This window comes from Gouania willdenowi, chromosome 12, assembly GCF_900634775.1.
Source record: "Gouania willdenowi chromosome 12, fGouWil2.1, whole genome shotgun sequence".
NCBI classification, from domain to species: domain Eukaryota; kingdom Metazoa; phylum Chordata; class Actinopteri; order Blenniiformes; family Gobiesocidae; genus Gouania; species Gouania willdenowi.
The window spans coordinates 3,613,467-3,640,395 of NC_041055.1; the positions used below are offsets into that span (position 1 = coordinate 3,613,467).

A 26,929-nucleotide genomic window follows, 5' to 3' on the forward strand; every position below is an offset into this window, starting at 1 on the left:
TTCCACGTTACATTTTTTCTCAGACGCATATCTAATGTAGTCTAATCATTTAAAGCACTTTTAATTTCTGCTTAATTTTTGAGCTTTTCATAATTACTTATTATAATAAGCATAAGCGTTGTTTCCTCCTGTTTGGCGCACCCCACCTGTCATACCTCCATTCCCCACCAGGGGCGCGCCACACACTTTGAGAAGCACTGCTTGTGTCCACTGGGGAGTAACAGACAGAAACAAGCTAAAGAAGTGCCCAGCAGGGGGCAGCAAACACAGTTGATGACCTGAAGGACTGACTTTGAAAATGTATACTTTAACCTCCCACGTTTATTTTTGGTAATAAATCTTGCCACGGTTCCCTTGCATACAGTAAACATCAAGGAAGAGATGAAATCTTGCACAATTGGAACATGATTTATTTTCCACAAAGGCATCTGTATAAAACAAAAGGTTTGTCAAAATGTACAAATATTTTTTTAAATAAAATAACACAAATTCAGAAAGTGGCATTGATCAGAAATGGCAAGACCAAGAACGTATGGATTATGTTTCATGGTCTCAGGTAATCTGGTCAGCAGTTTATGAAGAGACCATGTAACGAAAATTAAAAAAAAGAATCCAAAAGTAATAATTTACTCAGTAACAGTTGGGTGTAGAATTATATTAATTTACTTTACTTCTTTCAAAACGAATTTCAGTACAAGTAAAATGACTAATTTAGAAATATATTCAAAAGAGTACAAGTGCCCATTAAAGGTGCAGTCCGCAACTCTCAGATCCCTCCCTCCCCACTGCTCTCTTGCCCTGCCTCCAAACATTCCAAAGTCCCTCCCTCAGAGGAGCTAACAAGCTAACGTTAGTCCGACAGCAACATCACAGTAATATAACATGCTCTGTTAAAAGCACATTACTGCAGCACCTCTCTCTCTCAATGTGCATACACCTCAGCAGCAGCAGCAACAACACAGTGTCACTTACAGCAGCCCACACGGAGGCTGCTGCGCACACATGAACAACACATGCACTACAGAATTCTAGTGTGACAATTACAAATCAAAGACAACATAAATCAAGCAGCAGTAATTACCTTTCAAACAGAAAAGTTGCTAATTCCAACTTCTACTCCTCCAGACCATACACTGTAAAAAAGGGGCGGGGACTGTGAGCAACAGCTGATCAGATAGCCCATCAAACACAATCCTATCTCTGATTGGTTCTTTTTGCTCAGTCGCGGGGCATTCTGGCAATGAGCCTGTTTTTTTCACACAAACTACTAGTTTCTTGTAAAGCTGTCCTTACATAGTGACAGCTTCAGCAAATATGACAAAGAGTTGCAGACTGCACCTTTAACGCAACTCACTTACAGTAACGTGAGTACTTGTAATTCGTTACTTTCACCTTTGGTATTTGGTGCTGTATAAATAAAGTTGATTTGAATGGAACATCAATAATAACTCAATGTTTAATGAGAGATGGCGTCAGTGTGGGCATGTGGATTCATCTTCCTTCAAATGTCACATTCTTCTACTTCAAGCATATTTAAAAACAAGTTCATCATTTCATCGTCAGTCTGTTTCATAACAGCTGATAAATATCAAACAGAGTCAAACAGTCTAACTGATGGACCGCGTCCTGCTCCGTTCTCTCTCTGAGCTGACCAGTGCCGTGGCTGTAACTCCTGTGTCTCCGCCCACTTTTCTGGGGGCAGCGAATGGGAACACCTCCCTGGTGAGGCGTGTGGTCAGACAGGGCATCTGCTTCTTCCCAGAAAACCGGCCTCTAGCACTGAACCTGAGGGCCACGCGCTGAGAGAGGCGGGTCATGAGGCGGGTCAGCTCCATGTGGGCGTGGTCCTCCAGCAGGTCACAAAAGGTCTGTAGGAAGAAGGAGCCCGTGGGGTTCATGAAAGCTGCGTATCCTGAGGGGGAACAGAGAGCAGGTTTAGAACACACACACTGTTACAGGCCATTACAGACTGTTACAGTCCGTTACAGACTATGTTACAGACTTTAACAGACTACGTAATAGACCATGTTACAGACTACGTTACAGACTGTTACAGACTACGTAATAGACCATGTTACAGACTGTTACAGACTGTTACAGACCATGTTAAAGACTATGTCACAGATCCTTACAGACTTCATTACAGACTGTTACAGACCATTCCAGACTGTTACAGACCATGACAAGCTGTTACAGTCCGTTACAGACTATGTTACAGACTTTAACAGACTACGTAATAGACCATGTTAGAGACAGTTACAGACTACGTTAAAGACTGTTACAGACTATGTAATAGACCATGTTACAGACTATGTTACAGACTGTTACAGACTGTTATAGACTGTTACGGACTGTTATACACCATGTTACAGACTGTTACAGACTATGTTACAAACTGTTACATACTGTTATACACCACGTTACAGATTGTTACAAAGTATGTTACAGACCGTTACATACTGTTATAAATTGTACTTCTGTGTATGTCAGTGTATATATGTGTGTGTGTACCTGGTACAGCTGCGTACATCACTGCAGAGTCCACAGGAACAGAGAGATGTTGTGAGAAGCTGCTGAATGTGTTTGAGTCTGTTTGGACTCCATCGTCCATAGCTTCTCCCTGACAGGCCTGTAGGACACACACACACACACACACAGGTCAACAGCAGAAACCTGGAGGACCCTGTTATGGCAATTTTTATATTCATCATCATATCATCAAATGTATGTTCATGTGTACAATTTGTCATGTTTTAATACATGATGACTCCATTACTCTTTGCACTTTTGAACAGCTGAATCATGTTAGATTAAACAGTACAGATCGTATTGTACTCAGTGCAACACAGAGTCTCTGCTGAAGGCCAAAACTCAAACTCACATGCAGATATACACGAACGCACACACTATCAAGGACAGATAAGAGTGGCGCGCAGTCTTCCTCATAATATACACGTCTTCATCATCCTCAAATATTTCCACTGTTGGGCATCTGACCCCCCCTTCTCCTTACCTCAGGGTGGAACTTCTTATGTTATCTGTATAAAAAGCTTAAGCTGTGAAACGGTTAGACAGAGCGGGTCTCTGTCTTCGGATCGCCTGGCCGGGCGCTCACCAATTTTTGTCCACTTTGTACTCTTTTTACTTAATTTTATAATAAACCTTTTTTATAAAATCATCAATGCCTCGCCTGGACTCCATCACTCAACCAGAGCAATAAATCATGTCTCCAAATGAGGTCAACTGCAAATTTGCCGTGACAACCCTCTGCATCAGCACTCAGGGCTCACATCCTGGTCTGATGGACCTACGGCTCACCTGGATCAGGAAGACTTTGGTTTTGTCCTCCATTGTCTCGTTATCAAAGAATCCAAAGATCTTAGACAACAGAACGACTTTTCCATCTGCTCCGAACACACAACCCTGGTCACCGTGAGACGACAACACAGTCAGGAAACAGCTGTCCACTGGGCGCCTGCTCTCTGTGTACACACACACACACACACACACATAAGGGTCTTTACTGACTGTTAGGGACCATTACAGACCATTACAGACTGTTACAGACCATGTCATAGACTGTTCTTTGATCTGTCTACAGGTGAACACATGGAATAAATATGACTGTATGCACCCTGTCCCTGACTCCAGTCCACCTGATGGACCTGTTCTGGGCTCAGGTGAGGCTCCGCCCCCTATGGTGAGGGTACCTGTTCTGAACAGCTTGTAGATCTCCTCACTGGTCAGGTCGTTGTGCAGCTCCACGCTGAATCCTCTCCTGCTCAGACAGCCGTGAAGCCTCTTAGTGTCTCTGGGAGCTCCAGGTCTGTTGCTCAGCTCCACCCCGGGGTCAAAGCGACCCACTGACACCACCACAGCCCTGTTACTGGTTCCACTGGGAGACATGACTGGCAGTGAAGGCTCCTCTGAAGCTTTTATAGAGCTGATCCACCACTGACATGCCTTATATGGTCAGACTGTAACAGTATGTCAATAAATGTTACACAACTAAGTGGTTCCCGCCTCTGTGTGTGTGTGTGTGTGTGTGTGTGTGTGTGTGTGTGTGTGTGTGTGTGTGTGTGTGTGTGTGTGTGTGTGTGTGTGTGTGTGTGTGTGCAGGAAGCTGTTAGTCAGCCCATACAGGTAAGAACACACCTGATCACCATCATGTGATTTATGTTTAGTTTAGGAAACTCCATCATCTGATGGCATAATAAGTCGCTATTTTTCATCAGAAATTGAGGAGGAGCCTTTTGTGTGGATTTTTCCAGCACCATCTATTGAAGGGTTTCTGAACCTTAAAGTCAGGTCACGACACACAGGGAGGGGGTCGCCAGATGCCTTCAAGAAACTGAAAAAATGTTCTGAACAACTGGTGCTAATCTTCTATTTCTGCTCCTTTCAATACAATTTTTCAACATTACTCGCATTTCTCCATCAAATTTCAAAGCCTTTTCTGCACCTTTTTTCCACTTTAAAGACATTTATAAACTACTTCCACCGCTTTTCCCACTAATGTCCCACATGTTGACCCATTACGCAGTCACTTTTAATCTCTTTTCACCATATTTCATGCTTTTTTCCTTGTTGTGACCAATTTAACATGCACATTCACGGTTTACCATGCCCATTATTTGCCAGTTTAAACTTAACGTTCCAAAATTGACACTTTGAACAATTTTTATCACTTTCCTGTCTGCCATTTCACCACCTTTGGTCACTTTTAACCCATTTTATTTCTGATTGAAACAAGGATTTACATCTTTAAGATGATTATATACTATGGCACATATAATACATAACTTCCTGGTTAACAGTGGATATTATTCGGATAAATAAATAAATGTGCTTATCACAGATTTATAGATTTTGCTGACTTTATGGATGGGAATAAAATGTGATTGTGAAAGTGAAAGCATTCTTACATCTCCTGTGAACTTCTGTTTATATGAACTATATGTCAGTGATACACTCACTATTGCATAAGATAATGATAAATAATAATAATGCATTGGATTTTATATAGTGCTTCATCATAGACAATCCAAGGGCTTTACAGAATTAAGGCATTATTCTTTCACTCCACACTTAGTGGTGGTAAGCTACAGGGGTGGACTGGGGGGGAGTGGTCCGGGACTCATTGACAGACCGGCCCACTTAGTGTGGGGAGCCAGCCGGCAACACAAGTTTCATGTCCCTTGATGAAAAAAACTGCATTTGATGTTGCTTTAAACAATAATTACAGCAGTAGAATGATTTTACAGCATGTAGTGATATTAATGCTAACAGGTCATTGATAACTTTGACATTGAAATGCTATGAACATTCCTACTAGAGCTGAGCAATATGGAGAAAACCTCATATCTCAATATATTTTCTCTAAATGGTGATATACATCAATCTTGATAATTTTATTTCAAATGAAGTCTGGGCAGAAAGACAATTCTGGGTTAAATTTGCTGATGCAAAATGCGACACAGGCACAACAAACAGCTGCACAATGTGTGCTTCTTTTGGCTTTTTTTACCTCTACGGGACAGCACGTGTGAGTGAGTTCTGTAGTGTAGCTTGTTATGGGAAAGGTCTGGGTTAGTGTACTCATTGATTCATCTAACTGAGCTTTACATGTTGTTCTGAGAAGTAAAAGCAGCGACCAAAACTAGTATTATTTTTTAAAAATACGATATATATCAATATATGCGATATTATAGTTTTCTATATCGCCAAAATGGAAAACTCGATAGATCTTGAATCTCGATATATTGCCCAGCCCTAACTCCTAAATTATAAAACAGCCTAAATTTTAAAAAAAAATAAGTGTATATGACACGTTTATTTAATAAACTTACACTTTATATACGTACAAGTTAACACATTGCATATTTGCTGCTAATTTCACATTGCTTGTCTTTAAGTTAGACATTAACATTTTATTTTCAGTACAGATTTTCTTTTAATTTCTCATGCTCACTTTACATCCTTTAACAGTTTTTAAAACAGTGTATATTTGTGGAGCTTGTGATTGGCTGATTTTTCATGCTGACTTACATGGTTCTTTCCGCTGTGGTAGACGTTGAAATCTCGGTAACAAATCTAACAGAATGTGTAACTGTGTCACATCCTGCTGCTCTTTAGGAAGCTAAACTCTCTGTCACATTTTACAACATATTTACACCAGTTCTTTGTTTTTTCACTAGAAAATCTTCATTCATCGTCTCTTTTCCGAGTTGTTGCCGCTGTCAGCACTAACCTCGCGAGAACTGCCACTCAGGCCATTTCAGGTGGTAGTTCTCGTGATGCTAGTGACAGGGTTCAGTTTAGTAAGGCATCTTTTAATTATTACTACATTAAAATACAGGATATGTACGGGGAAATAATACGGGACGATGGCGGGAAAGAGGGGTAAAATACCAGAGCTTCGCGGCCAAAACAGGACACACGTATGTTTATTCCTTCTTTCTCATGGCCCTTTTTGATTTGGAAGACATTTTAATAATTATATGTTAATTGTATATATAATAATATCCCGTTTCGCTTTAAATTATAATTGACAATTTTTTATAGAATTTTCATGGCAATTACAATTACAAAGACAATTATTTAAACTCAATTACAACAGCCTTTTAAATTTACAATCATAATTACATCATAATTGTAATTATCAATTACATGATTAAAATTATAATTCACCCCCAACCCTGGTGACTTTTATACTGGTGCGACTTATAGCCTGGAAAACACTGTAGAGCTCAATAAAAACACAGGTTGATAATGTTTAATGTTTTATTAAATATGTAGACAGGTCTGTAACTGACAGGTCTATAACTGACTGGTCTGTAATAATATGGTACAGTACGACTGATCGTAAACTGGTTAAAGTGGAATTGTTGAAGCGTTTGAGTCCCAAACTGTGAGAATGTCACACGATGAGGTCAGCAGTAGGAGTAGGACGACCAATCAGAAAGACGTCATCTCCCTGATTAGCCGGTGTCCGCTGCACAGAGGGAAGCTCCGCCCACAGTTAGTGGGGCAGGTGGTGAGGAACCAGTTTGTAATGGGAACCACAGGAAGGACAGCGCTGGGCGTCGCCCTCATGGAGCCAGAACCAGACCACCGCCGTGTTGTCCTCCTCACCTGAGACACAGAGACAGACGGGTGAGGACAGACAGATGGCTGAGGAGAATAAAAGACTCACAGATGCAGCCCACGATGCGTTTGTTTGTGATGGAGGGAACCAGGTGAGGGTCGACCTTAGAACCAGCGTAGGATTTGGGCTTCATCATGCTGTAGGGATCCTGAGGGTGACAAAGGTCACAGCTCAATCTCTCGTGCAGTTCTTTTTCTCACTGACAAATGTCCGTTACTTAAAGTAAGGCAGTAACAAAGTTTTATTTAATGTTTTTATTTAAACTTGCGCCAGGACCCCCTACAAAACTCATGCCAACGGTGCACGCTTCCTCACTTTGCAATGTCCCTACACTGTAAAAACTGCCCGGTGAGAACCCTGCATTCACAAAAACAGTTATTCATCCCCCCTGTTTTCTTACCTTTCCTTCTTTCATGGCCGTCATGATGATCTTCTCCAGTCCTGTAGCCTGCTCTTCATCAGTAGGCATCCCTGCACACACACACACACACACACACACACACACACACACACACACACACACACACACACACACACACAGTTAACACTCTTCTCTTCTTCTATGGTGGTTTACATTCAGAAGTTAACTACAGTCTGTCACAGAGCACCTTCACTTTTTGCTTTGCTTTGCTTTATTGTGCCCCCTTTTGCTTTAAATCTTTGTTTTTATTCTGTTATTGCTTCTGAAGCTGTAACAAGTTGAGATATTATCCCCATCGAGTGTTTGTAATTTTGAAATTGTTCAAAAAAAAAAACAAAAAAAAAAAAAGCTAGTGTTCGTTAGTCAGCAGATAAAAGGAAAACATTACACCTGTCAAACTTCACCGAAATGTTTAGAATGACAATAGTTTGGATTTAAAGCTCGTCTTTGATCAGTTCGAGCAGCCCGCGGCTCGTTTCTCCTTAAACTTGCTGTGTTTTGACCGGAGTTCGCCATGTCCTTGCCCCGCTGTAAAAGCCGCTCTAACGGACGATACCGGCGGTCTGTGTCTCCGTGAGTCGGTCCGTGCTCACCTCCAGCACCCATCCCGCGACTGGGAACGATGCAGCGGGCGACCCTGCAGGAAGCCGAGGCCCTGACAGCAGAGCGGAGCAGTAACCTTGCAGCCATTTTTGAGTCTTCCTGCTTTTCTTCTTCTTCTTCTTCGGTGCTTTCCGGTGCTCTTTTTCTCCTTCCTCTTCCTCTTCGGTGTTATTAGCGCCGCCTCTGGTGACGCTGTGTCCATGTCCCACAGTTCTGATCATGACCACCTGTGTTGGTCAAGTTAGTTAGTAATGAGTGAATTACTCCTCCAAGGAAGTAATCCAATTACTCTACTGATTACTTCTTTTTGAAAGTAACTAGGTACTTTAATTACGTTACTTTATATAATTAAGGTACTTTTCAAAAATGTGATGCACAAAATATTAATCAGTAGACCTTTCAGCCTAATTATATTATTTTGACCTGTTCCACATTAAAAATGTCATCAAAAATGCAACAGTTTCTGACTCAAAGGAAATTGTTGAACATTTAAACTTATTTACTGCGCATTCGCCCAAATAACAATAAAATAAAGCTATTCTTTCTTTTATGAACTTATGTTTCTGACTTTCTCTGTGGTAGTTTGACGCTGTTTTTGGACAGTATTTTATTCTACGAGTTTACAGTGGAAATTGGCAACACGTCCTTGATAATATAGCCAGGGACAAACTTCATCCGTTCAGAAGCACTAACTTCTGTCGCTCTTAAATCTTTTTTCACCTGTTTTAGCAGGAGATTGGCCCTCAGAGATTGGCTCAGTGGAAGTGGTTGTAGCGGCAGTGGGATCTGGGCCTTTCTCAATGACCACGTTTACATGGGAGCTTTAATTCAGAATAAAAGTTAGATCGTCTCTAAACTGACCATGTAAACACTTAATTCCTAATGCAAATGTAATTCAGAATTAAACTTAATTCCGAATTTAATTCCAAATGAAATAATTCCTCCATCTTGTAAACATCTAATTCCACTTTAAATTAATTCTGACATTCAGCGCATGCTCGGCCAGTCGCGATGATGCGCTAGTGACAACATAATCAAAGGTTTATATGATAAGAGCCATAAAAGACATTAATATAATGAAAAGAGTGGATGGATGGAAGCATAAACATGCAGACATTCACACAGATATATTATGCACACATGGACATCAGCTAACAGACCAGGCTTCACCGGGCGGGTGATACTAAGACCTGGAGTCAGCGCAAATTCTGCCTCGTACTGCATGTACAGGCTGTAATATCACCAAGTTTATCATTGTACCTGATGTTAGAGCTACTATCGTTACCAGGGAGCAAATATTTATTCCTGGTGATTGTTTTCCGGAGTTTCACTGAACTTTATTTACCGGCGATTAGTTCCTATCTCCTTCTCGTACTATTGGTGTGATTTATGCGTGCAACTGAGGTGTACTTGAACGCACCATGAAGCATTTTTGGTACAATACGCCTGTACAGTACTGTTGGTGTGATTTGAGGTGCACTTGAACGCACTATGAAGCTCCTGTCGGCTCCTGACGGCTTTACTGTAATACGCGATGTAAAAGGGAATTCTAGTTTTAAACCGCTGATGGCGTTACTGCAGTCTATCTCAGGACCCGACTTCATTTGCTCGGGATCTCGACTTAGTAAGGTTTAAATCGCCATGCAATTAGAGTGATGAATGCATGACTGTTTATTTTAAAAGCATAAAAATAGATTATCCTGACAAAGAAAAAAAAAAAAAGAAAAAAAAAAAAAAATATATATATATATATTAGTTATGGTTGTAGATGTATCACTGTTTCAACAAAAAACAACAATCTACTAGCTACAATTTGATTTGTCTTTTGTGAATCAGGATGGGGTGGCATTTGGGGTAGCCAATCAGATTTTAGGGGTGGCCCAGGGTGCCATGTTGCCCCGCACTTGGACCTTGTAAACCCCTAATTCCAAACGAAAATGCCCATTCCGAATTAAACTCAAATCCCAATTAATGGCTAGTTTATTCTGATTTTAAATCCCAATGGAATAATTCCTCGATGTGGTATGCGTTGACTTAAGCATGCTTGTCCTGTCGTAATGACGCGCCATAATCCAAGATGGCCGCCCGAAGCAAACGTTGGACTCAAGCCAAGACTATTGATTTAATAAGAGCCTTAAAAGACATGGATATAATGAAAAAAGTGGATGGATAGAAGCATAAACACGCAGACATTCACACAGACATATTACACACACACGGACATCAAAACTGCAATCAAAATAAAAGTGAGTCCGCCCCCGACCCCGGCTGCCATGCCGACTCCCAGCGAAGGTGGCGGATGACGGCGGCGAAGCCAGGGAGTGGGGGGGAGCACCACCCCGGTAGCGGGGAGAGGAGGGTGGCGGCTGCTCCTTAAGCCGTGGCGCGAGCCCAGCCTCGCTTGGCACCCCAGTCCGACCGATCCTTATCCCAAAGTTACAGGTCAACTACTGCCTGCATACACAACCAAAAAACAAGGGAGGCTGGCCCGACTGACTGTTGATTTTTGCGACAGTGCTGCGGTGCTTGTGGCCACTAGGGGCGCTTGATGTGAAAGTCACAGGTCTAGCGTCCCTAGTGGCCAAAATTACACAGTGTGCCTTTAAAAGGGTTATTATATTACTCCTGAGTGTTTAATATTTTGTGTTTCTGTTGTAATTTTTGTGGCCATTTTGTGTATTTGGGATAAGTCTTTTGTGTTTTTATTGTCATTTTGTCATTTTATGATAATTTTTGTGTGCTTTTCTTGTCATTTTGTGTATTTTTATTGAGCCCACATGGGATCACGACCCCAAGGTTGAGAAACACTAGGGTAAACAGTATCTGGGCTAAAAGAAAATGTGTGTTAAGAGAGTTAAGTATTTTTTGGTTCATCAAGCAGGAAGTCGTATACAAAATCAGACCCTAAACCTTTGCAGATGGAACCCCGAGGAGTTCCCCTTATTTTGATAAAGGTTGGTTGAAAAAAAAAAGGAGGGACACCTCCGTTTATTTACCTTTCACACTCTCACTTCCCGTCACACTCCGCTGCATACCAATGACGTCACTCACATACACGGCGCATCGTAATAGGACAACACCGACTGCAGCGCTCACAGTACTGTAACTGTAAAAACAAAAATTGTAAATCATTGTCCTTCTGTAATGATGCAATTCTTGTAAACTTTTGATTGAGTGTTTAAAAAGAAAAAAGACCTCTTTAGGAGTACTTACACATGATGGAGTGGGTACAACACCACGTTTCCGCAGATCTGCAATAAAAAAAAGAGGCAGAGATTGTTGTTTTTGCAGTTGAAATATCACCGTATTCCTTTATAAAACTGTATATTGTGTTTTCCATGTATATACAATCACAGAGGTGCCTACACTGCAGCTGGTGGTCGAGTATTTTTAGAGAGCGGAGGACTTTCTGCTCCTCGAAGAAGATGTCGATGTGTGGCTGCCTCTGTGTTTCAACACTTTCCAGGTCAGACTCTGAGGTGTGCTGAGCTTCAACATCAGCCAGGTGTGACTGGGCTGCCCTCCCATTACCTGAGGGCACAACATACATCAGAGACTTTTTATGCTATAAATCATATGCACATGGGTTGAATAGTGCGTGAAATACTGAAAATGACATTGCATAATGAGAAGAACCTTCCTACCTTCATTTTGAAAGTCCGAGCCGTATGTATTTGATGGTCTGAGCTGCTGTGCATTCAGGTTTATTGGCTACAGGAAATGAAGAAAACACATGTTATTGTGAGGACGTAGTACATTAAGCTAATGCTAACGCTAGGCTAATGTGAGGCTAAAGCTAGATTAATGCTAACGCTAGGCTAATGCTCACACTAGGTTAATGTTAACGCTTGCTTAAAGCTAATGCTAGGCTGATGCTAATGCTACGTTAGACTAACACTAGACTAATGCTAATATTAGGCTAATGTTGACGTTAGGCTGATGCTAATTCTTGGCTATTGCTAACAATAGGCTAATGCTAATGTTAGGCTAATGCTATGCTAAGCAAATGCTATGCTAGGGTAATGCTACACTAGGTTAATGCTATGCTAATGCTAACACTAGGCTAATGCTAACGCTAGGCTAATGTTGACGCTAGGCTAATGCTAATGCTAGGCTATTATTTCATCGTCATTTTGTTTGTTTTTAGAGTCAATTTGTGCATTTACTTTTAGGGCCACCAGTTGCCCTTGTCTGTTCTAGGTCATTCACATGTATACATAGGGATGTACGCAAAAACTGTGAGCACATAGGCTACCCCCCCCCCCCCCCCCCCCCCCCCTTTTTTATCATGTAAGAAAACCTGGTCGGTCAAGTTGAGCCAGAATATCTTGTCTGGAGAAGCGTTACTGACACATCTGATCACAGACATACAGGCAACTGCGTGCATGTACCTGGGGGGTCAGATGATGTCTGTTCCCTGGAGGCCAAGACTGAGTGCAAGGATTTCTAAAACCTCTCCCTGGTTTATGTCCTTTCGTTGGTGTTTTACCTGGAAAAAAAAAAACAGAACAAATGAATTCAAATTGTTACTAAAAAATACTACCTCTAGTTTCCAAAAACAAAACTAAAAATTATTGCATATATTTGTTTGTGTTAGTGTCCCAGAATTGTTTTTTTTTTTTTTAACCTTAGGGGTCTTGTACTTTGAAAATGCATGTGCATATTTTTTGTCGATCGTCCACAAAAAAGGATAAAAATTACACAAATGTGCCTAACGAAAAAGAAAATGAACCCAATGACGAGGCAATAGATTTTAAAATAAAAGAAAACAAAAAAACAATAATACCGCATTTCGGAATGAATATTCAAATACCATGACATCAGTATCGTATATGAAACAAACAAAAGGCAACGTGCAGTTCCAGTAATACAGAAATGGGCAAATTTGATCAAAGTGGGGGCCACTGTGTTGGAAATGTCACACTCCGTACTATACACTACCAACTCAACGAAATAAACTGTCTACTTTATACTACTACTATGATTAGGATGGTGAGCATTCCCACTAATAATAATAATGCATTGGATTTTATATAGCGCTTTATCATAGACACTCAAAGCACTTTACAGAACTAAGGCATTATTCTTTCATTCCACACTTAGTGGAGGTAAGCTACAATTGTTCTCTCTTTATGACTTATTGCTTCAAAGGGCATAAACTGCCATTCAGATTCGACTTGTTTTTTGTGATTTTGTTTTGTCGGTTTCTTTGACCGCTCACCACTGAAAAGGGTCGACCCTGCACCGGGAGCTAAGTCCACTGTTGGTTGGTTCTGGCTGTGTCCGTCTGAAGAGCCTTCCTCCGAGTCCATTGAAGACGATGAAAAGACTTGCTGATCTTCGTTTGAGTCGCAGACATCGTCTTCACACTCCAAACTGTCTATTGACAAGCAACACTCAGACTCAGAGTCAGACTGATGGATGTCCTGAAACAGAAAGCAAAGCCAAGATGATTAGAGAAAAAGTCATTGTAACTTAAATAGGGTCTGAGCACAACAGTGCGTAGGACCCTACTGTAATGCACCTCTTTTTTATTATTATTTTATTTAAGGCGAATCGATCGCATTTTTGTGGGCGCAGCCTCCAGCCACTCCCTGGCCTCGCCACCATCACGTGGTCACGTGACTACTGTAAAGTGAAACATTCTCCAGGCATTCTCCAAGTCACATGACCTGGCGAAAGACGGTCCATCTCTCCAAACTTACATATTTGGTATTTCAAGAGGGAAGCCCCGCTCGAAGCATTGATACTGTCAAGCGCTCATATGGGTCAGCTCTTTAGGTCAAAAAGTCTGCGGTGTGCCTTTAAAGAGTGTGCTGAAACTTACTCCTTCTCCGTTTGTTCTTTCTCAACATTCAACAATGGAGCAGCAACAAGTTGCCGTGCTTTTGGTGGTTTTAAAGCCCTGTTTTGCACTGTCGCCGGCTCTACTTATCACCCACAATGCCATGCGGTCTACCATCTCCAATACTTCCTGTGTTTGTTACGCTCTGTGAACAGCTGTGTTCACGGCACTCCTGAAAGCGGGCAGACACTGTGCGATTTTTCCAATCGTTGTACTCAGCTCCAGCTCAAACTGCGCGACCCAATTGCAGAGTCAGAATGTGCGCTGCTCATGAATCATGTTCTCACACTGTACGGACCGACACTCTGACCCGATCTGACTGGTCAAACTGTACGTCCATACTCATACATGACACGTCGGAGTCTTGTTTCCCGAAATGCAACGTACAAATTAGAAGAACTCTGAAGCGTTGCAATTAAAACAGAAGTAGAAGAAGAACCCGGAAGCTGATAGACACTCGACAAAAAGAGCTGCAAAAAAGAAAAGGCGGCGATATGAATGACTAGGAACTGGCTTGACAGATGTGGGAAGTACAGTCTGTCAATTCTACAGTGGTGTTTGCGCATGCGCAGTGTGAGAGTTTGAGGTAAGCCGGTCTGTGGCACTGCTTCAACAGTAATTTTATTTTCTTACGACCATGCGATTGCTGATCGGGAGCTGGCCATGAGGTGTTAATCGCTTCTTGTGACCCCATGTATACTACACTATGTATACTTCACCATGTATACTACACGATGCGCGATACACAATTTAGCCGAGACTTGGCGTGATCCCAAAAATAGACGCACGAGCGAAAAATTGGCTAAAAATGGGCCAAAAATCATGTATGCCCGCCATTAATCGCTCTAGACTTTGATTGGAAACGCTCCGAGATTGACAGAAACAATCGCTCTAGACTTTGTTTGCACGTTCGCAACGCCCAAATGAGGAGACGAATCATAGAACATTTTAACTAATTTGGATACGTTGGTTACTTGTGACAAAAATTTATCACTTTTGACAAAAATCTTAGTCTAATCTTTCATTTTAGTCAACTTTTGGGGACTAAATTCAAAGGGTTTTAATTTCCTCTGATTGCTCAGTTAAGCTTTTCTCACCTCTTGCTCTAACTAATCTGCTCTCAAAATTAGCCAATGATTCTTTGAAATTAGTTCTAATATTTTTGTTTGAATGGAAGCATCATTCATTTGAGCACAGTTTTTCTTTGTCTGGTTTGCCTGCATCCAGTCCTAGACTAGTGTTTGTTGGGTGCAATATAAAGAGGACGAAACACACTATTGCAATGATTAACATGTTTTTGCCAAGCAGCTAAAAACATTTTAACAAAGTGTGTTATTTTCAACATGTCAACATGATGCGAGCATAAAGCAAAACTACCACTGATTCATGTATCAAAAACACTTGCACTGCTGCCCCTTAGCGGCCAAGGTGTGTAATGACACAAACACTTGCAAAATGTTGTTTTCATTCATTCATCCAACTTCTGGCCTGCCTATTGATGCAATTAAAACCATGCCAAAATCTCACAAACACAACAAGATAATTCACACACATAAATTCTAATACATTTTCTAAGAAATGTCCTCTTTTTTGTTGAATTTATTTTTCAGTTTGTACTTAGAGGATTTATTTTTTGCTGTTGCTGTATTTGGTTGATTGGATTGTTTCTTATTTGCAAAAAAATAACAGTATAACATTAGTTTGTAAATTATTTTTTGCAAACCACACTGAGGGCCAGATTCACGTAAATAAAGAGTGGCAATTCAGTTTCTTCCCTAAATTCTTTAGTGACGCAGTTTCCTCGCCTGCTGCGCGGAATTCACTAAGATTGCAGCAATCATTAGTGCACGAGCAGAACTGGTGCAGACCGCCCTATTTAAAGCAGAACTAAGTAACTTGCACCACCACCTGCCCCACCCCACAGCTACCTGCGCACCTTTGCTCTCCCAAGACGGTAGCACCCACCATCACTGAAAAATCGGATCTGAAGATGGATGAGTGGGTGAGTGAGTGAGTGAGTGAGTGAGTGAGTGAGTGAGTGAGTGAGTGGGTGGGTGGGGGGATGGATATTTGTGTGTGCTGCCTGACGGAGCGCTGGGTTGCGAGTGTGTGTGCATTCCTGTTGCCGCGATGACAGTGTGTTTGTATTGGGCTGCCGTAAATCAGTATGTCTTGCCATCGGTCCGGAGGCAGGAAAGTTGCAAGTGCTGTTTTCTGGCCAGAGACAGCAGGGATTTTGCTCGTTTAATGTGGAGATGCCAGTGCGCAAAATCACTGACATTTGAAGAAGTTAAATTTGAGGCAGAAGGACTTCTGTCTGCTGCATAAACATTTAATAATGTAGAAAACTAAATAAACAGGTTTCTTTTTTTTTTTTTTTCAAACAACCACTTTAAAACCTAATGATATCCCCCCCACCCCCCATTCGTGGGCTTCATTTATAAACGCTAGTGCGTACATACAATATAAGTGCGTACGCCACTTATAAGCAACGTTTGAGACTTATTCAAATATTAAAGATAGTGTTCGCACCTCCACGGCAGCTCTGACCCTGCCGTACCCACAAAATCATGAGAAACGGGAAACTCCGCCCCAAACAGGGGAAGGATGACATTAATGACAGCTCTGTTAAATTGATACATTTGTGTGAAATAATCGAACAATGCACATTTTGCAATACATATCAGATATAAAGGATATATTTGCAAAAACGAAGGAGGAAAAAATGATACTGACGCCCCGGGGAGTGTGTGCTGCGGTTAAGAGGATGAGGTGCTGCGGTGGAAGGAAGACGAAGCTGCGGTGCCCCCGGCCTCACTCACCCTAGCACCACTGACCAGTAAACACTCATAAAAATATGGTTTTACATTAAATTAAATATTGTGAATATTGTGAATTATTATTTCAAACAAATACAATTCAATCCCATGCTTCTAACACATATAGTGCATCTGTGTCCCCCTCAGCCTCCGTTATAACACAGGGAGGTTCACCAATGATCCTCCAGCTTTTTATCTGTGAGGTTGAGCTCTGGTGCGCCCTGTTGAACAGATGCTCTTCCTATGGAGAATAATTCACATTTCTCCGCTTCTATGTCTGACTATTTCTTTTTCAACTTAGTCACAGTGTGACGCCGTGGCAACACAACGTGATCTGCCTTTCTATCATTCGTAATGCGCACTGTGTCACCAAATTATGCTCTCCTGCATGTGTCCGCCTCAACAATTAATACCTCCACCTCACATTGAGTGAAATTTGTTTTATTTGCTCGTTTTCCTTATCGATCCACCGTGAAATTTGTATTAGTGAATATTCATGAAGGGCCAGACCTTTTATAGGCACCGTGTGGGCGGAGTCAGTTGTTTCCTCACGTGCGACAACTTTGGAGTTGATTGTGATTTAAAACTGAAGCAGTCGTGGAACAAGCCTGCGTCCTTGTTTATAAGCCGTAAAAGAAAATTTTGTACGCACTTCCTGGATTTTATCGTACGCCAGTTGAAGTGTGTTTCCCTAGGTACACTTTTAGAAATGAGGCCCTGATCTGCTGATTCTGGCCTGACATCAATATGACACGAGAGTTTGACGGTAAAACATGGACTGAAAGTAGCTCAGTGGAGCACACACACACACACACACACACACACACACACACACACACACACACACACACACACACACACACACACACACACACACACACACACACACACACACACACACTTATGACAGCGATGATCTCTGTGTGTGTGTTTGCACCTCCTTCTCAGTCGTGGTATTTCCTGGTACTAAAACTATCACCGCAAACAGTTCCAGATTTCATGAATCGCATTGCGTCCCTTGCATCAATTTATTTGCATTCACTCCTCCCATATTTTTGCTCCCCCACGGAGATCCGCCCGCTATGCATACTTATCAGAAGGAAACGCGCTAAATGGAATGAGGGCATATTTGGAAGCGCAGCGGCGGCGCACACCTGATTCCTTGGGCTTTGTACTCCTTATTAGTGCGTGGAGTGACGTTTTAATACCCCTAAACTTTTTGATGATCCACCCCTGAGTGTGTTTGTGAATAATTGGGCACGAACCAGAGTAAAACCCGTTTTATGAGTTTGTGAGGTTTGACATGACTTTAGAACAGACACTGTACCTGTGAGCTGTGATCCAGTTCTGGTTGCACATTGTTCTGCTCCTGAACCTGAACAGCGTCAGTGTTGGACTCCACAGCAGAAGGCCTTGGGCGATGATGGGATATAGAAACAGTGGCAGGTTTGAAAGGAAACAAGCCGCTTCATGAGAAAAACAAAGAAGAATGAATTAATCAATCCATAATCAATGAAAAACTTTAGTGTGAATCATAGTATAACTGCTAACCTGGCTTTGATGGTTTTCTGAGACAGCAAGAAGGGCTCAGGTTTGAACCAATTCAAAGAGACTCTCATTTGCTTCTTTGCATCCTCCTGATTGGTGACCTTTCCACTGAAGGCTGGAATAGCTGCAAATAATAATTAATAGAAAAGACATCAGTGAGTAGAAATGCGTGACAAAGTGCAAGAGACAGGCGTGTCTCACATGTTGGGGTTGTGACACCCGCAATTTCATAAAAACAAAAATTAATTTCCCCAGTTTTTACAGAGGAATTCATTTTTAGATTGATTGAATGGTGATCAAGCCAATCACATTTGACGAAGCCACGGTTCCGAGAAGGGAAACAAAAAGTTACAGTGACAGTGATGAGTAAAGTGTAAGTACAGTGGCAAAAAAATAGTAACAGGAGGCAAAAAATGGTACAAAAGTGGCAAGAAAAGAGTAAAAAGTGACTGAAAAAGGCCAAAAGCAGTCAAGAATGCCAAAAAAAAAGGACAAAAAAGAAGAAACAGGTGGTTTGTAATGGCAAAATGTGGCAAACAATAGTGAAAAAGGGCAAAGACGAGTAACAAAAAGAGGCAAAATGTAAGGAAAAAAGAAACAAGTGTTACTTTTTGGGCAAAAGGTAACTAATTTGGATGAAAAGTGTCAAAAAAAAAAAGGTTAAAGAATTGATAAAAAATTAATAAAAGTGTCAAAAAGAACTTGCATAGTGCAAAGTGGGCCAAAAAAAAAGGTAAAAAGAGGTTAAAAGGTTTAACCTGCTACACCCCTGGTATGAGATTCATTTTTTTAATTTCAAACGACTCACTTGGTTTACGTCTCTGTGCAGGAGCCCGATTGGCTCTCTGGAAGCGGTTGGTGGCGTCCTGGATCTTCTCCCGGCGTCGCTGGAGGATCTTTTCGCCCCGATGCTTCTCCTTCATGTCCAACTCTTTGAGTCTCTCTTCAATCATCCTGTGAATGAAGAAGACAGGAGACACATTTGAATTTGAATTCATTGATTATTTAAAAGGGGCAAAGCATGCTGGAAATTATGAGGCGCCAATTTTAAAGATGCGTATCTTAAAATAAACAAATTTAAAGTAACAAACCACGTTTAAAAAACGTACGGGAATTTTTGTGATACTTTTGACCAGATTTACAGCAATATTTGTGAAATTTGTTATCTTTACTTTTCTCCTAAAAATATAATGTCAATGTTAAATCTACATTTTAAATCTAAACCTAAATGTCAAATATTAAATCTAAATGTTAAATCTAAATATTAAATTTAAATGTTACATTTAAATCTAAATGTTAAATCTAAATATTAAATTTAAATGTTACATTTAAATATAAATGTTACATTTAAATGCTAAATATAAAATTGTGTCGTTAGATTGAACATTAAATATCTGACATTTTGCATTTAGATTTAACATTGACATATTTTTACAAGAAAGAAATACCACAAATTTCACAAATATTGCTGTAAATCTGTTCAAAGGTGACATAAGAAAATTCACATAAGTTTTTAAAACATGGTTTGTTGCTAAATGTTGCAAAACGTTGGTATTTATTTTTGCATGAATTAGCCAAAAAAGGCTAGTTTTCATCTGGTGTCAGATTTTTAAAGGCAACCTTAAATGTAAAAGGTCTTAAAATATAGAGAACAGGTATGATAAATAACCAAATAATTAATGTTAAAACAAAGCACTAAGCCTGAACTAAAACACCTCATTACACCTAAAATGGCCAAACTTTAGACTGAGAAGCACCAGTAAAGTCCTGAACCAGAACTAGACCAACACACGATGCAGCACAGCAGCAGATAAAAGCCAGAGGATGGAAATGGGAAAAAAAGTACAAGAAAACCACATTTAAACACAGACCTTCTGTGCCTGTTGGTTTCCTGCCTAAACTTGCGAGCCTTGTCTTCGCATTCTTTCTGCTCCAGGTGGAAAAGTTGTTCCTTAACGACGGCGTCGTCTGCTTCCAGGATGAAATTTCTAAACAACATCAACTCAGGAATAATATTTAACAATGAGGAAAAAAGTACCAGATTGATGAAAATAAATTAACAAATACATTTTTAAATATTAATTTAACAAAAAAAAAGCTATAATAATAAAGGAAAAAGATTGATCAATCAATCATTTTATTTAGTTAGTTGATGTTTAAATATGAATGAAATAATAAAAAAAGACTCATGCAAGTCAGCAAACAAACACATCAGCTCATATTTAACAACAGGGAAAAAAGTAGAAAGAAAACTACTGAAAGATTGATCAAAATAAAGTCAATTACTGAATAAATACATTTAAAAAATATCAATTTAATTCAAAATCAATCACATAATTGGTCATTTTGGAATGTTGATGTTCAAACACTGCGCAAACTGAATTGTACATGCTATTATGGTTTCCTTATATATATAAAATAGATTTTAAAATATATGTATATTAAAGGAAAATGGTTAATCGATTGATTGATCAATCAATAATTGTATTTACGGGAGATAGTTGATGTTGAACTATTATTAAAACACGATAATACAAAAAGTGAGAAGTGGGTCAGAAAATAGATGGATGGATAAATAATTATGATAAATAAATTAATAAATGAGATAAATAAATAAACTAAAAAGTTAGTTGATGTTGAAATATTACTTAAACATGGTACTGTTTAATAAAAAAAATATACTTAAACAGTAATTCATATACTCATAACACAATACATAAGATAGGATATATAAAATGCCTAATAAATGCATAAGTAAATAAATAAATAAAGCCTGCAACCCTGAAAAATGGAAGAAGCGGGTCAGAAAATGGATGGATAAATAAATAATTAGATCAATAAATACAAAAAAAACTGAAAAGTTATTGTTGAAATATTAATAAAACATGGTACTGTGTAATAAAAAATATTACTTAAATAGTAAGTCATCAACTCATAACACAATACATAACAGGCTACATAAAATGCCTAATAAATAAGTAAATAAATGAATAAATAAACCCTGTGACCCTGAAAAAAGGAACAAGTGGGTCAGAAATCGAATGGACAGATAAATAAATCCAAATAAATTATATCAAAATGACTATTAAAAAGTGAGAAGACTTAAGAAAAGGATTATAAAATTTTAAATTAGTGTATAAAGCAAACAATATAATATAACATCACTAAGTATAATTAATCATCATATAATAAGCCAAAGCATGAAGGATACATTTGGTTGAAGAAGTAACAGTCCTGGTGGCCCAAGGTCCCGGTCCCGGTCCCTTTTCTGGTCCGACCTCCGTTTAACGTTGAACTCATTTCACCAGAAAAACACGGCAAAGGCAACTAAAAGATACGATACGTGTGAATGATTTGAAAAAACTAATCTGTGTTCTTTTTTACTTTCAGTTTGTAGCTTCTTTTACTTGAAAGACGCGTCTCCGTGGCAACCGCTGTAATCGAACGCGCCTATATTGAAAGGGATATTCGCTTATTCACTCTTGGTCTTCGCAGACGTAATGACGTCAGGACTCAAAGTGACGTCATAGAGCAGAGGAAATAGAACAGTCCTTTTCGCCTTAATTGTTTAGGAATTGGTTTGAATATTCTTTTTAAAATTGCAACACACCACACAATCTTTAACAACTGTCCTATTTCACTTTCTCAAATATAAATATAGCTCAAGTTAAGAATACAGTATAGAGTAGAACTAAATATCTGAGCAGCTGGCTCATCTTGTCACTTTGTGCACTAATTATATAGCTACAGTATAAGACACGAAAAAATAAATAAATTCTCGGAGAAAAAAAAAAAGTCTTTGGGGTTCACCAGAAATTTGTAATGGATTGGCACCATGTCCAGGGTGTTTTACTGCTTCGGGAGCCATGTCCATCATCAAGGCTTTTATTTAGTTACTGTTCAAATTCAGTGATATTTATATAAAACCATGAGTTATAATTTTTCTGCTCTGCAACCAAAAGTTGCTGAAGATTGTGTAAAGCACGTCATCAGTAAATTATATTTTAACCTTTGGGACACTTTGTAAATGTAATTGTAGCATCCCCCCCCCCCCCCATGAAGGTTGAGACTTTACTGATGAAACAGGTTTATTGACAGGAAACCTCAAATTCACCGTAAGAGCTGAAATATATAAAAACAAAATATAAGCTAAACGCTAAGCTCTTACATCTCTGCATAAAATCCTACACGTGCATAAGTTCAAACAAACATCACAGAACCCAACAAAAGTACAACTCTGGACACACCAAACATTGATGCAACATGATCAAACATTTTAAACGTACCTTGTGCCTCTTCAAGGGGGTAACTCAACATAAAAACACTTTTAAAACCGCTCCGTGTCGTTTACTCACTTCTCCGTGTTTCCATCACCATTAAACTACCTCAAGCATAAGACGGCAAACAGGAAGTGATGATTTCAAAATAAAAGCATTACATATTTAAACCGGAAGTTAACTATAACTAACTGCAAAAAATGATAAGCACCAAAATAAAACACTTTAAACCTTGTTTATAAACATAAATATACCTGTGATTATTTACAGTAATTTATGTATAAAATTGAGTTTTGGGCCCAGGAACTCAGCACTCAGTCTGTGCACCATGTCACCCTTAACCTCATCAGTAGTTATTGCTTATTTTGGTGCTGTTCATGCATTACCATTAATGAGCTAAAAACAAAGCTTTGTTGGCAATTTGAAGTGTTACAACATGCTCAGTGGTTCTGTAGACAGCATCAAACGATAAACACGCAGGATTTTTTTTTTTTTTTTTTTTTAGTTAAGATGGATTGAGTTTGGATTTGTGCTGCTGAGCTTTACCACTCAGCAGTGCCAGTTCATGTTGGTTCCACTCTCAAGTCATTTAGTCACTTTTCAAAATTAGAGCATTTTTTGTTTTGCCTAAGTTTTTTTCATTTAACTTAAATCTGTCCAAAGTTTTTTGAAAGACTAATTTTAGCCCTAAATGACTGAAATATTCAACAAGCAGTGCTACAAACCTGATACCAGAGGTAACAAGGACAACCAGAGTACTCAGTTTAAAGAAAACAACTTTTATTTTGACAGGATATTAAAGTCAGAGGAAGCACTTTAGTAAAACACTTGTTCCTACTCATAAACTAGCCTTTGGTTTGCTGCTTTCCATGGTGGCCTTTGGTTTGCTGCTTTCCATGGTGGCCTTTGGTTTGCTGCTTTCCATGGTGGTGGTGGTCGTCGTCAGTGAATGTGTCGTTACTGCTGTGGCCTGAACAGGTAGAACCTTCACTGAAGGCAGAGTGCAGGAAGCAGCAGGTGAGGAGGTCCCACCAAGAACAACCTCCATCACCATTGGAGAAGCCATAACAAGCCCCTCCTAATCCAGACAAACTGCTGCCACAGGCACTGTTGTTACCAGCAGTGTGATTTGAAGTGCAGTTGGTAAGGCTGGCACTGCAGCAGGGTTCTTGACCATTTGTAACACAGGAAGAGTTGGAAGCTGAATTGTTGCAAAAAGTCCCATTAGAACAGTGGGTAAGGTTCATATTGCAAGCCCCGCCCACACCAAATGAACCACAGCAAGTGTCATTGGAGGAGCAGTTTGTAGAGCTGGCGTTGCACGAGTCTGTCCAACATGTGTGGTTAAAAACACTCGTACCGTTACAGTCTGTGAGGCTGGTGTTGCTGCAGGGACATCCTGAGCCAAAGTTGCCACCAAGGATGCTGCTGCAGCAACAGTCCAATTCAGAGCAGTTTGAGGAACTACAGTTCTGGGAGTTCAAACCAAAACAGGAACTGTTAAACATGTCATTGAATGAGCAGTCTCCCATTTGGCTCCCGTTACAGCACGGACCATCCAGAGCAAAGGTTTTATTGTAGACCCCACTGCATCCATCTATGCCATAGATTCCTATGGAACTGTTGCAGCAGGAAGAGTTGAAGACACTGATGTTACCAACAACAGAGTAAAGGGAGTTCATGCCCAAGTAACTAGTACCATTACTGCAATATGTATCATTTGATCCACAGTCACTAGAACTGTCATTGCAGCCCCTCAAACCAACACAGCCACAAGAAGCTTCATCTGTATTGTTCTGACCCCCACAACAGAAACCGTTGTGGCTCAAACATACAGTTTGGCTGCTACAGTTTTTATTTGCATTATTTAAGCATGACCTGTTGACACCAGAAAATACTCCACCACCAGCAAAGCAGGGTGACATGTTGCATGCACTGCTGCTGTATAAAGTGCTGAAGCTCATGTTGAACTGAGTTTTGTTTGTACCAGAGAAGCTCTGATGAAAGCCAAAACACGAGTCACCATTACTACCATTTGATGAGTCGTCAGCCGCTAGAAGAAGTGGGAAGCAACTGCTAGATAAACCGCCAACACCAGATCCAGCCATCGCACCACCGACTCCAGCACAGACAAAGAGAGCAGGAACACTACCAACTTCAGTTTGGAGACAACCAAATTTGACAAAACTGTCTGTCACACCATCAATAACCGCACTGCTTGGTACAGTTTCTTTAATACTAATCATGCTCTGGATAACACTGACAACATCAGAAGAATCTTCGTTACCAGTGCAGCTGGGAACTGGGACCGTAATGGCTTGGTTAGAACCAGTAACGTCGAATGTGGAATCATCAACCTCACCATCAGCTGAAAAGCTGGTGATTGTGGCAACACTACACAAACTGTTAATGAAGCCACCAACATTAACCAGCCTGGTAATGATGCGATAGATGAAGCAGATGGTAACAAAGTCATTATCTGTCGGAGCCTTGGTCGTCGTCAGCAGTGTCGTCAGAGGGGTGCTGGTAGTAGTCGGAGGGGTGGTGGTAGTCGGAGGAGGAGGGGTAGTGGTGGTCATAGTGGTAGTCGCCAGAGCGATGGTGGTAGTCGTGGTATTTGTCAGAGGAGGGGTGGTACTAGTAGTCAAAGTGGTGGGTGGAGGAGTGGGGGTAGTAGTCACTGGAGGAGGGGTGGTAGTCGTCAGAGGCGGGGTAGTACTAGTAGTCGTTAAAATGGTGGATGGAGGAGGAGTCATGGTGGTAGTCGCATTCGACAGAGTAGTGGTGGTATTTGTCGGAGGAGGGGTGGTACTAGTAGTCGAAGTGGTGGGTGGAGGAGTGGGGGTAGTAGTCATTGGAGGGGTGGTAGTTGTCAGAGGCGGGGTAGTACTAGTAGTCGTTAAAATGGTGGATGGAGGAGGAGTCATGGTGGTAGTCGCATTCGACAGAGTAGTGGTGGTATTTGTCAGAGGAGGGGTGGTACTAGTAGTCGAAGTGGTGGGTGGAGGAGTGGGGGTAGTAGTCATTGGAGGAGGGGTGGTAGTCATCAGAGGCGGGGTAGTACTAGTTGTCATTAAAGTGGTGGATGGAGGAGGAGTCATGGTGGTAGACGCATTCGACATAGTGGAGGCATTTGTCAGAGGAGGGGTGGTACTAGTAGTCATCGAAGTGGTGGTGGGCGGAGGAGGTAGGGCGGTAGTAGTCGGTGGAGGGGTGGTGGTAGTTGTGGAAGGTGTGGTGGTGGTAATATCACAACTTCTAGTACCAACAAAAGCACAGCCCACAAAGGCGACAGTGGAGCCATCGTTAGAAGTGCTGTCTGAACTGCTTCCTGCAACGTTCACATTAAAGCAGGCACTACCAACAAACCCATTAGAGACACCTTGACCTGATAAGTTCTGGAGATCACAGCAGGCAGTGTTGGAACCTGAATTGTTGCAACAAGGGTTACTTAGACACCCAGTAAGGTTCACATTACAACCAGCACAGCTACCAGGGACTCCAGAGAAGTTGGTGAGGTCACATGTACAAAAGCTGTCATTAAAACTGCAGTCAGGGACGGTGACATTAAAGCATGAGCTTTCAGAGGTAAAACTATTTTCTGAGATACTAAAACAAGTTGCTTTAAAGTCTAGGTTACTTGTACTGTTGCAGCAGGTTTTAGCTAAATAGTCCGTAAGGCTTGTGTTGCAACCAAAACCACAGAAACCATTTAACCCTCCACAGAAGGGAACATTAGTGCTACTAGACTCACTCGAGATATTAACGAATGTGTCAAAATTCAAGTTTGTCTTGCAGCAATTAATGTCACTTGAAGAGTCTGGAAAACCTAAATTGCAGCAGTTTTTATTTAAACTACAGGAATTGCAGGATGTTTTATCTTCAATGTTCTTATCACGGCAGCAAGTAGCATTTAGGTCCAAACAAGTATTATTGGAAAGACTTATATTAAAGGACCCATCCTCATTCAACAAGTCTGGAACGCCACAGCTCGACTCAATGAAACCAGAGAAGACACTGTCTAAACCAAAGCAACCATTAGAAATGTTGCTACAAGTATCGGTGTTGTCCAGGGAACCAATGTGAGTTTCAAACAGAGGGCCGTTTGTACCAAAGAAGCTCTGACGGAAGCAAAGATTTGGCAGGGGTTCATTAACACTGTTCAGTAAGCCATTGTCATTAGTTATTATAGTTGGGAAACAGCTGCCATTTGAACCTCCGATGTCAGACAAACCATCCATTACGCCGCTCACACCAGTACAGACAAAG

The 26,929-nt window shown here is 40.6% G+C and overlaps 4 protein-coding genes across 4 annotated transcripts; all 4 read right to left on the reverse strand.

Annotated features, from left to right (window-relative positions):
• Positions 1–1,315: 1,315 nt before the first annotated feature.
• Positions 1,316–3,919, reverse strand: casp17 (caspase 17, apoptosis-related cysteine peptidase). Its single transcript, XM_028463599.1, has 4 exons — positions 3,711–3,919; positions 3,319–3,482; positions 2,512–2,629; positions 1,316–1,912 (listed from the first exon to the last, which is right to left on the reverse strand). Exons 1-4 carry the CDS (start codon positions 3,904–3,906, stop codon positions 1,608–1,610), a joined length of 783 nt encoding a protein of 260 aa, XP_028319400.1. The 5' UTR covers positions 3,907–3,919; the 3' UTR covers positions 1,316–1,607.
• Positions 3,920–6,769: 2,850 nt separating this feature from the next.
• cox5ba (cytochrome c oxidase subunit 5Ba) lies at positions 6,770–8,318 on the reverse strand. Its single transcript, XM_028463611.1, has 4 exons — positions 8,162–8,318; positions 7,548–7,618; positions 7,196–7,295; positions 6,770–7,134 (listed from the first exon to the last, which is right to left on the reverse strand). The coding sequence occupies exons 1-4, from the start codon at positions 8,256–8,258 to the stop codon at positions 7,022–7,024; spliced, it is 381 nt and encodes a 126-aa protein (XP_028319412.1). The 5' UTR covers positions 8,259–8,318; the 3' UTR covers positions 6,770–7,021.
• Positions 8,263–22,751, reverse strand: LOC114473791 (uncharacterized). Its single transcript, XM_028463587.1, has 13 exons — positions 22,739–22,751; positions 21,595–21,710; positions 20,255–20,371; positions 19,192–19,337; positions 18,387–18,507; positions 18,163–18,301; positions 13,393–13,597; positions 12,563–12,660; positions 11,816–11,882; positions 11,538–11,702; positions 11,385–11,422; positions 11,168–11,277; positions 8,263–8,398 (listed from the first exon to the last, which is right to left on the reverse strand). Exons 2-12 carry the CDS (start codon positions 21,681–21,683, stop codon positions 11,215–11,217), a joined length of 1,248 nt encoding a protein of 415 aa, XP_028319388.1. The 5' UTR covers positions 21,684–21,710; positions 22,739–22,751; the 3' UTR covers positions 8,263–8,398; positions 11,168–11,214.
• Positions 22,752–23,505: 754 nt separating this feature from the next.
• LOC114473663 (cell wall protein DAN4-like) lies at positions 23,506–26,239 on the reverse strand. Its single transcript, XM_028463426.1, has 2 exons — positions 24,693–26,239; positions 23,506–23,630 (listed from the first exon to the last, which is right to left on the reverse strand). The coding sequence occupies exons 1-2, from the start codon at positions 25,822–25,824 to the stop codon at positions 23,506–23,508; spliced, it is 1,257 nt and encodes a 418-aa protein (XP_028319227.1). The 5' UTR covers positions 25,825–26,239.
• Between the last annotated feature and the right edge of the window lie 690 nt (positions 26,240–26,929).